Here is a 15,883-nt window from a genome sequence, read left to right as displayed (position 1 = left end):
CAATTTTCAATAAAGTTATCACTTCTTATAATTCAAGGAAAAATATTCTCTGGCCATGAAAACATTATCCTATCATTATGATAAATTTAGTTTCTAAATTTAAAGCTTGTACCTAGATCAGACATCTCAGTGACTCGTAATATGAGTGGGGTGGAGGCCAAGACAATCATGAATATATGGGTTTTTAATAATTGACTAACAATACATAAGACTACAAATCACACAGAGTAAATATGCATACAACAATACAGACAGTAAACTTTGTACAAGACATAACGGAATCCAAGTGAGGGAGAGAGAGAGAGAGAGAGAGAGAGAGAGAGAGAGAGAGAGATCACACAATGAGCTCAGGTAAGAAAATCATAGACAGTAAACTTTTTGAAAGCCAACAACGACTCAAATCATAGACACACTTTAAGCAGCATTTAAATCTCCATAGAAAAATTATACTTGCAAAGTGTCCAGTGTGCGTGAGCATGGTCTTTTCATGACGCTTTGTGCGCAGGTCTTTTAAAACCAGCGTGTGTGCGCTGGAGACCGGCGCGCGCTGGAGCAGCCCGGGGGTTGCGGCGGAATCGCGCGGTATTTGAAAGGTTCAACAAACAATGTTCCAGAATTCGTCTTCCTTGTGTGGAGAAGCTAATAGTTGAATAAACTTCGTAAAGGAAAGAAAACAAAACAACGAAAACGACAGCTTCCGGAGGAGCCATGATAACGGCCCAAGGCCGCGCCGAGGGACTCGCGGGAGCGACGAGGGTCGCAGGAGAGCAGCGTGTGTGAAGGAAGAGAGAAGAAGAAGAGAGGCGGACCTCGTTCGGTCGGTTCTTATGGCTTGGGATGGTTCACGCCTCTTTTCGCGTGAACAACCAATGAACGTCCGCGATCTGAAGCGGGGAAAAGTTCGTCTCTGTGGAATCACCCACTCTACTAACTTTGGGGCTTGTTAGATTTCAGCAGTGATATTCTAGCAAGTTCTTAATTCAATATTAATAGATTTTACACACATTTTACACAGGGAATAGTTGGGTCACAACATGGCAATTCCAAAAACATCAAACAGTACATATATAAATTATAGCAACACGAAGTTACATTCAAATGCAGAATTTACACACATTTAAAGATTAACACACGCTAATAAATTGCAGATAGTCCCAATTTATATGGGAAACCAACAAAAACAATACTATATACTTTTAGACTAAGTCTGAGGTAATAGTTTAGGATACATTGAGAAAAAGGTACCAGTGAATGGGCTCTTTCTTGTCCTGTTGCCCAGTGGGGTCATAAAGTTTTACGACCGGGTCAGGATTAGAGTTACAGAAAACATGACTCTATTTGAGAAAGTTAAAATGAGGAGAAACATTTCCAATTTAAAAGCTAGTAAAATTATAATCCTCGCATAACAAGGATTAACCATGGTACACACAAAACATATTCAAAATACATATTATTAATAAAATGATGAAGGTAAGGAACTTCTAAGAAAGGTTTCTTTTGTGTTGGAATGTGGTTGGGGGTCTCCTTTGAGGCTCGCACGGGTATCGTAAATAATTTAAGTCCAGCCAGGCTGGCGCCAGGCAAGGCATTTAGTGTAAAAAGGTTTCATGTTATATGCCTGTATTTAACCCATGAATCGATGACCTGCATATCCGTTACAAAGAAAAGGAAGGAGAAGGAGCGCCAGGAAACAGCCAAGAGTAGCAAATCGCTAAATGCATGGTTACAACCAGTTACCAGAAGCAAAACCCAAGAGAGAACAGATAACTCAGATGCTGAAAATGTTAGACCTGAGAGAGCAGTTGAAATCTCTAAAACGACAACTGAAAGACAAAAGGAGGTTATAGAGGCAACGACTGACAGAGATTACAAAGATGATCAGGAAATCAATGTCAGTGGTGAAGAGGAAGAGACTATATTAGAGGGGGAAACGGTGGATAAACATCTACAGGGACATGGCCCCCAGTAGGTTGCCGCTGTAAGGGAGGAAGGAGAGACAACCAGGGAATGGAAGTAACAGATTTTCCCATAGAACCGATTGCGGGAAAGTTGTATAATTTGGCACACTAATAGAGGACTGTCTGAACATTAACCGTAGCAAATTTGAAGTCTCTAACTCAAACTCTCTAGCGCCACCAATTGTCTAAACTTTCAAAAACTTGATGCTAATAACTCTTGAACCGTAAGCCACAAAATGAAAATTATTTTTTCCTGTGATTCCTTGGCTCATGCCGAGTCTAATGGACACCGAAATTCAAAAATCGCAAGGCTTAGTTTTTTCGCTATCGTCAATTGTTCGTAAAACCTACTTTTTCGAACTCGTCCTAGGCCGTTGCACCGATTGTCACGAAAATTGAATCAGATAATCTTCAGACCATGCTGGCAAAAAGTTATGGAATTCAAGTTGATTTCTCAAACCGTTTCCGAATAGCTCATGAACGAATTCTTCGAAAAGCACGCAAACGTGAACGTGAGGCTATATCTCCGCAACGGTTTGGCCTATTGAGACCAATCTTGGTGGGTCTTATAACAACCATTCCCTGGGACTACCTGCAGTGTTTCGGCGCTGTGCCCCCTAGTGGTCAGGAGATATGAAAAATGCATGTTTTTGCTCATAACTTCTGAACGGTTTTGCCAAAAATCACAAAAGTGGTGTCTTTAGATTCAGTGCATCATTGCGAGTCGAATGATACCAAATTTTCCCAATTCGGCCATTTTGGGCGTCGGCCATTTTGGATTTAGTTGTAAATTGCTGTATCTTAAGAATGAAGTTCCGTATCGTTTCGCAAATAATTACAAAAATGTCCGGCTCCATGCCCTGAATGTACACAAAAAAATTGGGGGCAGCGCCACCTTGTGGTCAATAGTTATAACGATTTTTTCGAAAAATGCTAATAACTTTTGCATACATTAGCCTATTGTAACAACGCTGATGTTGATAGATTCCTTGGGTCATGCCGAGAACACCGATACCCCATTTGTCAATTTTGGCAAAATTTCCTGTCCGCCATTTTGATTCATGTTGAAAACCTACTTTTTCGAACTCCTCCTAGACCGTTGCTCAGATTTTCACCAAATTTGATTTGGATCATCTTCAGACCATGCTGGCAAAAAGTTATGGAATTTGTGTCGATACACGTAACCGTTTTCAATTAGCGTACCAACGAATTTGCTGGAAAGATGCCAAACTGCATCTGAGGCTGTATCTCTGCAAAGGTTGGAGATATTTACACAAAACTTAATATGTGACATTGTCACATCACATTGACCACGCCACATCATTTTGGTCACAGCGCCACCTATTGGTCAAGAGTAATAAACCAATCAATAACCGCTAATTATTATATTTCCAATAATGCTAATAACTTTTGATTGCATTAGCCTATTATCATGAAACATGTCTCAAAATGTTCCTTGGGACATGCCGACAACATGCATACCAATTATGTCATATTAAGCAAAACTTCCTGTCCGCCATTTTGATTCATGTTGAAAACCTTTTTTTTTAAACTCATCCTCAACCGTTTGTCCGATTTTCACCAAAATTGAATCAGATCATCTTCAGACCGTGCTGACAAAAAGTTATGGATTTCGTGTCAATAGACGAAACCGTTTTTGTACAGCGCTGCTTCAGATGTCAGGCATCTTCACAAAATGAGTCTGAGGCTATATCTCTGCAAAGCCCATTAGTGGTCTTCCAGTGACATCTAGTGGTCGTACATGCAATTTATCATACAAGACTGTCTCTTTAACCTTTATAACTGTTATATGTTGTCTTAATTTCATTCCAAAGAAGCATACGCAATTTATGTATAATTTCACAGTCTAGATAATAGTACTGCACTGATTTTAAATAACTTAGATATGGCTGACAGTAAAAGAATAGAACAGAATTACAGACACACACAAACATGAAATGTTTAAACTAGTATATTAATACTCAATAAGCATGCTTAAACCCACACACAGATGCACACATTTTGTTATATATATAGATAATTAAAATAAATGATGGGTGATAAAACCTATTGCAAGTCTTCTGTTTTTATGGGCTTCTATGTCATTTTTCAGGTTTCATTGCAATCATAATCTGGCATAATTATAAACATTAGATATATCTGTATGAATAAATTGGTAAACTTTGACTCAATGTGATCTGAAATGCTTGAACAGTAATATTAAATAATAGTAATATACATTGTTTCTAGATGAATCCCTCAACAAGCCCATAAACTGTAATGTTTTAGTCTTTAGTGAGCTCATTAGTGGTCTTCCGGTGACATCTAGTTATTATTAGGGGCCAAGCACCGAAGGTGCGAAGGCACCTATTGTGTTTGTTGGCGTTATTAGGGGCCAAGCACCGAAGGTGCGAAGGCACCTATTGTGTTTGTTGGCGTTATTATTAGGGGCCAAGCACCGAAGGTGCGTAGGCACCTATTGTAATCGTTGGCGTTATTATTAGGGGCCAAGCACCGAAGGTGCGAAGGCACCTATTGTGTTTGTTGGCGTTATTAGGGGCCAAGCACCGAAGGTGCGAAGGCACCTATTGTGTTTGTTGGCGTTATTATTAGGGGCCAAGCACCGAAGGTGCGAAGGCACCTATTGTGTTTGTTGGCGTTATTAGGGGCCAAGCACCGAAGGTGCGAAGGCACCTATTGTGTTCGTTGGCGTTATTAGGGGCCAAGCACCGAAGGTGCGAAGGCACCTATTGTGTTTGTTGGCGTTATTAGGGGCCAAGCACCGAAGGTGCGAAGGCACCTATTGTGTTTGTTGGCGTTATTAGGGGCCAAGCACCGAAGGTGCGTAGGACCCTCTTGTTTTTGTTGGCGTTCTTATTATTATTATTATTATTATTATTATTCTTCCGACTGGGCGTCTATGGCAGCCCATAGAACCGAATGCGGGAAAGTTGTAATGGTTTGACATTCTGATAGAGGACAGTGCCAACATTAAGTACACCAATTTTGGTGTGTCTAAGTCAATCCCTCTAGCGCCACCAACTGTCCAAAATTTCACTTTAATTTTGTTAATAACTTTTTAACCCTAAGGCCAATCAACGAAATTCTTTTTTCCTCTGATTTCTGAGCTCATGCCGATTCGATTGCACCCTACGAAGTCATTTCCGTCATAGAAATATGACCGCCATTTTGAATTTCTTTAAAAACCTACTTTTTCGAACTCGTCCTAGACGGTTTGTCCGATTCACACGAAAATTAAACCATATCATCCTCAGGCAGTGCTGACCAAAAGTTATGCAAATCAAATTGATTCGTCAAACCGTTTTCGATAAACGCTCTAACAAATTTTATGTAGTGCTTACAAAAACAGTCGTAAGGCTGTATCTCGGCAACGACTTATCCTATTCAGACCAAACTTGGTACATGTCATAACAAGCATGACCTGAGGCAACATGCTGTGATTGGGCGCAGCGCCACCTACTGATCCGGAGATATGAAAAACTGCTATTTTTGCTTATAACTTCTGAACAGTTTGTCCAAAAATCATAACATTGGTCTTGTTAGATTCAGGGCAACATGCCGAGTTGACTGATATCCAATTTGACCATTTCGGCCATTTTGACTGTCGGCCATTTTGAATTTTGTGCTAAAATGCTGTATTTTCTGAACACATCAACGGATTGTTCCGAAACATGGTATGGGTCATCAGCACAATGTCCTGAAGGAGTATGAGAAGTTTCGAAACAGCGCCACCTAGTGGTGATCTTCTATTTTTAAATGCTTATAACTTTGGGTGTGGTCGACGTATTTTCACCAGACTCATCAAATTGGACTCCTGAAACCTTACAGAGTCCTACAATACCAAACATGCTAGGTTTTGCCTTACGGTTTGTGTAGCGTTGTGATTTAGCGCTTAAAAAACATTTGGCTATATCTTCGAAACCGCTTGTCTGATCGAGACGAAACCACCGTCAGAAGTTCGAAAACATAGGTCGATAGCTATACGCCAATGCCCAAATGCAAAAATATTGATAGTAAGGGGTAGTAATATTCAATCAAAGTCAAGAGTCAGTCAATTTTTACGTGTTTTTTCATGTAAATGTCTATAACTCTGAAGTGAATTGAGATATTTTCACCAAAATTGACACGCATATGTATGGGCTCACTCTGATGACACATAAAAGAAATGGTGGGACTGAGCCTCTTGGTGGCGCTAAAATAGAACAAAACATGAAATTCCCATTGACTTCAATACAGTTTTGTGAAATAAAAGGCTATACTAAACAAATGCATTGGTGTTATATTCCACAACTCAGAATGTGCCAACAACATCATCCCCTGAAGGTACTCAAAATATTTTGAAACAGAGCCACCTAGTGGTCAAAAGTTATAACTCAATTTACATAAAGGCTAATAACTTTTGAAAAGATCTGGCTATTGACATGACGCTGATCTTAATAGATTCCTTGGGTCAAGCCGAGAACATAGATATCAAGTTTTCCTTATTTGGCTGAACTTCCTGTCCGCCATTTTGATTAATGTTGAAAACCTACTTTTTCGAACTCCTCCTAGACCGTTAATCAGATTTTCACCAAATTGGACGTGGATCATCTTCAGACCATGCTGGCAAAATGTTATGGATTTCATGTCGATATACGAAACGGTTCTCATTTAGCGCATCAACAAATTTGCTGGAATGATGCCAACATTCATTTGAGGCTGTATCTCTGCAAAGCTTTGACATATTTGCACCAAACTTTGTATGTGTCATCGTCACCTCACACTGACCATTCCAAACTAATTTGGTAACAGCGCCACCTATTGGTTACATGTGATAAGCCAATAAATCCTATTACTAGTTGTTGTGTTCATTGTTTTTAAGCCATTTTGCCTAAAATAATCTTAAAACTGTCTTAATTACTCATTCCTGCCATTCGTCTGAAGCTTGCTTCTGTAGTGCTTGGCCCCGTTATTGCTGCTTGCAGCTATATTTATTATTATTATTATTCTTCTTCTTCCACCCCAAGTCTATGGTAGCCCATAGAACCGATTGCGGGAAAGTTGTATAATTTGGCACACTAATAGAGGACTGTCTGAACATTAACCATAGCAAATTTGAAGTCTCTAACTCAAACTCTCTAGCGCCACCAATTGTCTAAACTTTCAAAAACTTGATGCTAATAACTCTTGAACCGTAAGCCACAAAATGAAAATTCTTTTTTCCTGTGATTCCTTGGCTCATGCCGAGTCGAATGGACACCGAAATTCAAAAATCGCAAGGCTTAGTTTTTTCGCTATCGTCAATTGTTCGTAAAACCTACTTTTTCGAACTCGTCCTAGGCCGTTGCACCGATTGTCACGAAAATTGAATCAGTTAATCTTCAGACCATGCTGGCAAAAAGTTATGGAATTCAAGTTGATTTCTCAAACCGTTTCCGAATAGCTCATGAACGAATTCTTCGAAAAGCACGCAAACGTGAACGTGAGGCTATATCTCCGCAACGGTTTGGCCTATTGAAACCAATCTTGGTGGGTCTTATAACATCCATTCCCTGGGACTACCTGCAGTGTTTCGGCGCTGTGCCCCCTAGTGGTCAGGAGATATGAAAAATGCATGTTTTTGCTCATAACTTCTGAACGGTTTTGCCAAAAATCACAAAAGTGGTGTCTTTAGATTCAGTGCATCATTCCGAGTCGAATGATACCGAATTTTCCCAATTCGGCCATTTTGGGCGTCGGCCATTTTGAATTTAGTTGTAAATTGCTGTATCTTAAGAATGAAGTTCCGTATCGTTTCGCAAATAATTACAAAAATGTCCGGCTCCATGCCCTGAATGTACACAAAAAAATTGGGGGCAGCGCCACCTTGTGGTCAATAGTTATAACGATTTTTCGAAAAATGCTAATAACTTTTGCATACATTAGCCTATTGTAACAAAACTGATGTTGATAGATTCCTTAGGTCATGCCGAGAACACCGATACCCCATTTGTCAATTTTGGCAAAATTTCCTGTCCGCCATTTTGATTCATGTTGAAAACCTACTTTTTCGAACTCCTCCTAGACCGTTGCTCAGATTTTCACCAAATTTGATTTGGATCATCTTCAGACCATGCTGGCAAAAAGTTATGGAATTTGTGTCGATACACGTAACCGTTTTCAATTAGCGTACCAACGAATTTGCTGGAAAGATGCCAAACTGCATCTGAGGCTGTATCTCTGCAAAGGTTGGAGATATTTACACAAAACTTAATATGTGACATTGTCACATCACATTGACCACGCCACATCATTTTGGTCACAGCGCCACCTATTGGTCAAGAGTAATAAACCAATCAATAACCGCTAATTATTACATTTCCAATAATGCTAATAACTTTTGATTGCATTAGCCTATTATCATGAAACATGTCTCAAAATGTTCCTTGGGACATGCCGACAACATACATACCAATTATGTCATATTAAGTAAAACTTCCTGTCCGCCATTTTGATTCATGTTGAAAACCTTTTTTTTTAAACTCATCCTCAACCGTTTGTCTGATTTTCACCAAAATTGAATCAGATCATCTTCAGACCGTGCTGACAAAAAGTTATGGATTTCGTGTCAATAGACGAAACCGTTTTTGTACAGCGCTGCTTCAGATGTCAGGCATCTTCACAAAATGAGTCTGAGGCTATATCTCTGCAAAGCTTTGTTGTAATTAAGCCAAACTTGTGTGTGCCATTGTCTAACATGGAGAATAGGCTCACAGACACTCACACACAGAAATGAAATGGTTCAACTATTATATGAATAATCAATAAGCAAGATTACACACACACACACACACACACACACAGAGAGAAGTACATGCCCACACATTTTGTTGTATGTAGATATTTGAAATAAATTATAGGTGACACACAACTCACAGAAAGACTTCTTTTCTTACATTTCTATGTCAGGTTTCATTGCATTCATATTCTGACATAATAGTAAACATTTGATATACATGTATGAATAAATTGTTGAACTTTCACTCAATGTGATCTTAAATGCTTGAACAGTAATATTAAATAATAGTAATATATATTTTTCTAGATGAATCAATCATCGAGACAATGAACTGTAATGTTTTAGTCTTTAGTGAGCCCATTAGTGGTCTTCCAGTGACATCTAGTGGTCGTAAATGCAATTTATCATACAACACTGTCTCTTTAACCTTTATAACTGTTATATGTTGTCTTAATTTCATTCCAAAGAAGCATACGCAATTTATGTATAATTTCACAGTCTAGATAATAGTACTGCACTGATTTTAAATAACCTAGATATGGCTGACAGTAAAAGAATAGAACAGAATTACAGACACACACAAACATGAAATGTTTAAACTAGTATATTAATACTCAATAAGCATGCTTAAACCCACACACAGATGCACACATTTTGTTATATATATAGATAATTAAAATAAATGATGGGTGATAAAACCTATTGCAAGTCTTCTGTTTTTATGGGCTTCTATGTCATTTTTCAGGTTTCATTGCAATCATAATCTGGCATAATTATAAACATTAGATATATCTGTATGAATAAATTGGTAAACTTTGACTCAATGTGATCTGAAATGCTTGAACAGTAATATTAAATAATAGTAATATACATTTTTTCTAGATGAATCCCTCAACAAGCCCATAAACTGTAATGTTTTAGTCTTTAGTGAGCTCATTAGTGGTCTTCCGGTGACATCTAGTGGTTATAATTGCAATTTTTTATTCAACACTGGGTTTTGAAGCTTTATAAATATTACAGTGTTCTTTTTTACCTAATCTCTGTTAAATTGTGCATGATTGTTTAGAAAAAATACAGATCTAATGCATGTGTGATTATATTACCCCCTTTTTTTTTGCAGTTTAATGCCATTCACAACAGAAATCTTTTGTTTTTTAGGCCATTTTAACTGTTATAGCACCAGCTATTTTCTGATCTTAATGAAACTTTGCATGCTTGGTGGGTCATCTTTCACATGTTATAACCAAGTTTCATAAAGTTTTGAGTTTTTGTTTCAGTTTTATAGGCTTTAGGTTACATGTGGCCACGGCCCTTTCCTAAATGACCTCTTATAGCTAACCAAAGGACAAAATGCAACATATTTTTGAAAATTATTGATCTAGAGAGTCCAGAGAATATTATTGCAGTGGTTTGATCAAGACTGAACAAAAAACCAGGTGACCCAAAACATTCAAATTCGTGGACCAATTTTACGAAAAAGGCTATAACTCGGGAACAAAATGAGACATCTTCACCAAACTCAGAACTCCTATGCATGAACAAAAACTTTAGTCAAATTATTATTTTTTTTCCATATCTGCCACTTGGTGGCGCTACAGGATGAAAAAAAATCAAATGGCTATAACTAAGCAACCGTTGATCCAATCAACTTGAAAATTGATATGGCCCAATGTGGCACAAGTGCTCTATGAGGAATTTCACTTATCTTAAAAAACATGGCCGCCATTGGCCAAACAACTTTAAGCACCTATTTGACAAGGTTAATGGAAGTCGATCGGAACGAAACTCGGTGGGCATGTTCGACTCATTGCCCTAAAGGTCTGTAAGTATTTTGAAAGAAATTGCCCACAACATTGTCACCTCCCACAGAACACAACAAAGCGATTTGATTACAGCGCCACCTATTTTCCAAAAATGATAATGCATCATTTTACTGGAGTTTTACTGGCTGTTTCAATTACACTCTTCCAATAATTGCTTTTCTTACTCGTTGCATTTGGTCTGATGCTCCATGCCATGCTTAGCTCCTCGCTGTGGAACTTTTATTAACGATTTTCAGCCATTTCAATTACAATCATGCAATTATTAATTTCATTATTCATTGTTGCATTTGGTCTGCTTAGCTCCTGATGTTGCCGCTGGAATGCTTGGCCCCGTGATTGCTGCTTGCAGCTATATTTATTATTAGGGGCCAAGCACCGAAGGTGCGAAGGCACCTATTGTGTTCGTTGGCGTTATTATTAGGGGCCAAGCACCGAAGGTGCGAAGGCACCTATTGTGTTTGTTGGCGTTATTATTCTTCCTCTTCTTCTTCCACCCCAAGTCTATGGTAGCCCATAGAACTGATTGCGGGAAAGTTGTATAATTTGGCACACTAATAGAGGACTGTCTGAACATTAACCGTAGCAAATTTGAAGTCTCTAACTCAAACTCTCTAGCGCCACCAATTGTCTAAACTTTCAAAAACTTGATGCTAATAACTCTTGAACCGTAAGCCACAAAATGAAAATTCTTTTTTCCTGTGATTCCTTGGCTCATGCCGAGTCGAATGGACACCGAAATTCAAAAATCGCAAGGCTTAGTTTTTTCGCTATCGTCAATTGTTCGTAAAACCTACTTTTTCGAACTCGTCCTAGGCCGTTGCACCGATTGTCACGAAAATTGAATCAGATAATCTTCAGACCATGCTGGCAAAAAGTTATGGATTTCAAGTTGATTTCTCAAAACGTTTCCGAATACCTCATGAACGAATTCTTCGAAAAGCACGCAAACGTGAACGTGAGGCTATATCTCCGCAACGGTTTGGCCTATTGAGACCAATCTTGGTGGGTCTTATAACAACCATTCCCTGGGGCTACCTGCAGTGTTTCGGCGCTGTGCCCCCTAGTGGTCAGGAGATATGAAAAATGCATGTTTTTGCTCATAACTTCTGAACGGTTTTGCCAAAAATCACAAAAGTGGTGTCTTTAGATTCAGTGCATCATTCCGAGTCGAATGATACCGAATTTTCCCAATTCGGCCATTTTGGGCGTCGGCCATTTTGGATTTAGTTGTAAATTGCTGTATCTTAAGAATGAAGTTCCGTATCGTTTCGCAAATAATTACAAAAATGTCCGGCTCCATGCCCTGAATGTACACAAAAAAATTGGGGGTAGCGCCACCTTGTGGTCAATAGTTATAACGATTTTTTCGAAAAATGCTAATAACTTTTGCATACATTAGCCTATTGTAACAAAGCTGATGTTGATAGATTCCATGGGTCATGCCGAGAACACCGATACCCTATTTGTCAATTTTGGCAAAATTTCCTGTCCGCCATTTTGATTCATGTTGAAAACCTACTTTTTCGAACTCCTCCTAGACCGTTGCTCAGATTTTCACCAAATTTGATTTGGATCATCTTCAGACCATGCTGGCAAAAAGTTATGGAATTTGTGTCGATACACGTAACCGTTTTCAATTAGCGTACCAACCAATTTGCTGGAAAGATGCCAAACTGCATCTGAGGCTGTATCTCTGCAAAGGTTGGAGATATTTACACAAAACTTAATATGTGACATTGTCACATCACATTGACCACGCCACATCATTTTGGTCACAGCGCCACCTATTGGTCAAGAGTAATAAACCAATCAATAACCGCTAATTATTACATTTCCAATAATGCTAATAACTTTTGATTGCATTAGCCTATTATCATGAAACATGTCTCAAAATGTTCCTTGCGACATGCAGACAACATACATACCAATTATGTCATATTAAGCAAAACTTCCTGTCCGCCATTTTGATTCATGTTGAAAACCTTTTTTTTTAAACTCATCCTCAACCGTTTGTCTGATTTTCACCAAAATTGAATCAGATCATCTTCAGACCGTGCTGACAAAAAGTTATGGATTTCGTGTCAATAGACAAAACCGTTTTTGTACAGCGCTGCTTCAGATGTCAGGCATCTTCACAAAATGAGTCTGAGGCTATATCTCTGCAAAGCCCATTAGTGGTCTTCCAGTGACATCTAGTGGTCGTAAATGCAATTTATCATACAACACTGTCTCTTTAACCTTTATAACTGTTATATGTTGTCTTAATTTCATTCCAAAGAAGCATACGCAATTTATGTATAATTTCACAGTCTAGATAATAGTACTGCACTGATTTTAAATAACCTAGATATGGCTGACAGTAAAAGAATAGAACAGAATTACAGACACACACAAACATGAAATGTTTAAACTACTATATTAATACTCAATAAGCATGCTTAAACCCACACACAGATGCACACATTTTGTTATATATATAGATAATTAAAATAAATGATGGGTGATAAAACCTATTGCAAGTCCTCTGTTTTTATGGGCTTCTATGTCATTTTTCAGATTTCATTGCAATCATAATCTGGCATAATTATAAACATTAGATAAATCTGTATGAATAAATTGGTAAACTTTGACTCAATGTGATCTGAAATGCTTGAACAGTAATATTAAATAATAGTAATATACATTTTTTCTAGATGAATCCCTCAACAAGCCCATAAACTGTAATGTTTTAGTCTTCAGTGAGCTCATTAGTGGTCTTCCGGTGACATCTAGTGGTTATAATTGCAATTTTTTATTCAACACAGGGTTTTGAAGCTTTATAAATATTACAGTGTTCTTTTTTACCTAATCTCTGTTAAATTTTGCATGATTGTTTAGAAAAAATACAGATCTAATGCATGTGTGATTATATTACCCCTTTTTTTTGCAGTTTAATGCCATTCATAACAGAAATCTTTTGTTTTTTAGGCCTGTTTAAATGTTATCTAACCAAAGGACAAAATACAACATATTTTTTCAAAGTTATTGATCTAGAGAGTCCAGAGAATATTATTGCAGTGGTTTGATCAAGACTGAACAAACAACCAGGTGACCCAAAACATTCAAATTCGTGGACCAATTTTATGAAAAAGGCTATAACTCGGGAACAAAATGAGATATCTTCACCAAACTCAGAAATCATATGCATGAACAAAAACTTTAGTCAAATTATTATTTTTTTTCCATATCTGCCACTTGGTGGCGCTACAGGATGAAAAAAAATCAAATGGCTATAACTAAGCAACCGTTGATCCAATCAACTTGAAAATTGATATGGCCCAATGTGGCACAAGTGCTCTATGAGGAATTTCACTCATCTTAAAAAACATGGCCGCCATTGGCCAAACAACTTTAAGCACCTATTTGACAAGGTTAATGGAAGTCGATCGGAACGAAACTCGGTGGGCATGTTCGACTCATTGCCCTAAAGGTCTGTAAGTATTTTGAAAGAAATTGCCCACAACATTGTCACCTCCCACAGAACACAACAAAGCGATTTGATTACAGCGCCACCTATTTTCCAAAAATGATAATGCATCATTTTACTGGAGTTTTACTGGCTGTTTCAATTACACTCTTCCAATAATTGCTTTTCTTACTCGTTGCATTTGGTCTGATGCTCCATGCCATGCTTAGCTCCTCGCTGTGGAACTTTTATTAACGATTTTCAGCCATTTCAATTACAATCATGCAATTATTAATTTCATTATTCATTGTTGCATTTGGTCTGATGCTACATATGCTTAGCTCCTGATGTTGCCGCTGGAATGCTTGGCCCCGTGATTGCTGCTTGCAGCTATATTTAGGGGCCAAGCACCGAAGGTGCGAAGGCACCTATTGTGTTTGTTGGCGTTATTATTATTCTTCTTCTTCCGCCGCAAGTCTATGGCAGCCCATAGAACCGATTGCGGGAAAGTTGTATAATTTGGCACACTGATAGAGGACAGTCCCAACATTAACTATAGCAAATTTGAAGTCTCTATCTCCTACTCTCTAGCGCCACCACTTGTCCAAACTTTTAATGTTTGTATGCTAATAACTTTTGAACCGTAAGCCAGAAAATGGAAATTCTTTTTTCCTCTGAATCCTTGGCTCATGCCAAGTCGAATGAACCCCAAAATTCAAAAATCGCAAGGTTTAGTTTTTTCGCTATTTTCAATTATTCGAAAAACCTATTTTTTCAAACTCGTCCTAGACGGTTTGTCCGATTGCCACGAAAATTGGCTCAGATCATCTTCAGACCATGCTGGCAAAAAGTTATGGAATTCAAGTTGATTCGTCCAACTGTTGTCAAATGACATGTAAACAAATTTGACGAAAAGCACGCAAACATGCACGTGAGGCTATATCCCGGCAACGGTTTGTCATATTGAGACCAAACTTGGCGTGTGTTATAACAAGCATGAACTGAGACTACCTGCAGTGTTTCGACACAGCGCCACCTAGTGGTCAGGAGATATGAAAAATGCATATTTTGGCTTATAACTACTGAATGGTTTGGCCAAAAATCACACAACTGGTCTCTTTAGATTCAGTGAGTCATGTCGAGTCAAATGATATCCAATTTTCCTGTGTCGGCCATTTTAGGCGTCGGCCATTTTGAATTATGATTTAAAATGCTGTATTTTTTGAACGCAGCATCGTATCGTTTCGCAAATAATTACAAAAATATTCGGCTCCATGCCCTGAAGGTACTCAAAAAGTTTGGTGGCAGCGCCACCTTGTGGCCAATAGTTATAATGAAATATCACATAAATGCTAATAACTTTTGAATAAATTAGTCTATTAAAATTAAAATGGTCTCGCTATATTCTGTGGGTCATGCCGAGAGCATTGATACCAATTATGTGAAAATTGGCCATACTTCCTGTCCGCCATTTTGCTTAATGTTGAAAACCTACTTTTTCGAACTCCTCCTAGACCGTTAGTCCAATTTTCACCAAATTTGACGTGAATCATCTTCAGACCATGCTGGCAAAAAGTTATGGATTTCGTGTCGATATACGAAACAGTTCTCATTTAGCGCATCAACGAATTTGCTGGAAGGGTGCCAAAATGCATTTGAGGCTGTATCTCTGCAACGCTTTGACATATTTGCACCAAATTTTGTATGTGTCATCGCCACCTCACACTGACCATGCCACAGAAATTTGGTGACAGCGCCACCTATTGGTCAAGAGTAATAAACCATTCATTAACCATGAATAATTACACTTGTAAAAATGCTAATAACTTTTTATTGCATTAGTCCATTCGAATGGAACTGGGCTCAAAATATTCCCTGG

The 15,883-nt window shown here is 38.2% G+C and overlaps 1 protein-coding gene across 1 annotated transcript in view; it reads left to right on the top strand.

Moving 5' to 3' along the window:
* Positions 1-341: 341 nt before the first annotated feature.
* LOC127953108 (receptor-type tyrosine-protein phosphatase zeta-like) overlaps positions 342-15,883 on the top strand; it is a 24,957-nt gene continuing 9,415 nt past the window's right edge. Inside the window, exon 1 of the mRNA XM_052552003.1 lies at positions 342-351. Coding sequence (XP_052407963.1) covers positions 342-351 — 10 coding nt within the window. The remainder of the gene's footprint in view (positions 352-15,883) is intronic.

Source organism: Carassius gibelio, chromosome B3 (assembly GCF_023724105.1).
Source record: "Carassius gibelio isolate Cgi1373 ecotype wild population from Czech Republic chromosome B3, carGib1.2-hapl.c, whole genome shotgun sequence".
In the NCBI taxonomy this organism is placed as follows: Eukaryota; Metazoa; Chordata; class Actinopteri; order Cypriniformes; family Cyprinidae; genus Carassius; species Carassius gibelio.
This window is presented reverse-complemented; position numbering and strand designations above follow the sequence as displayed.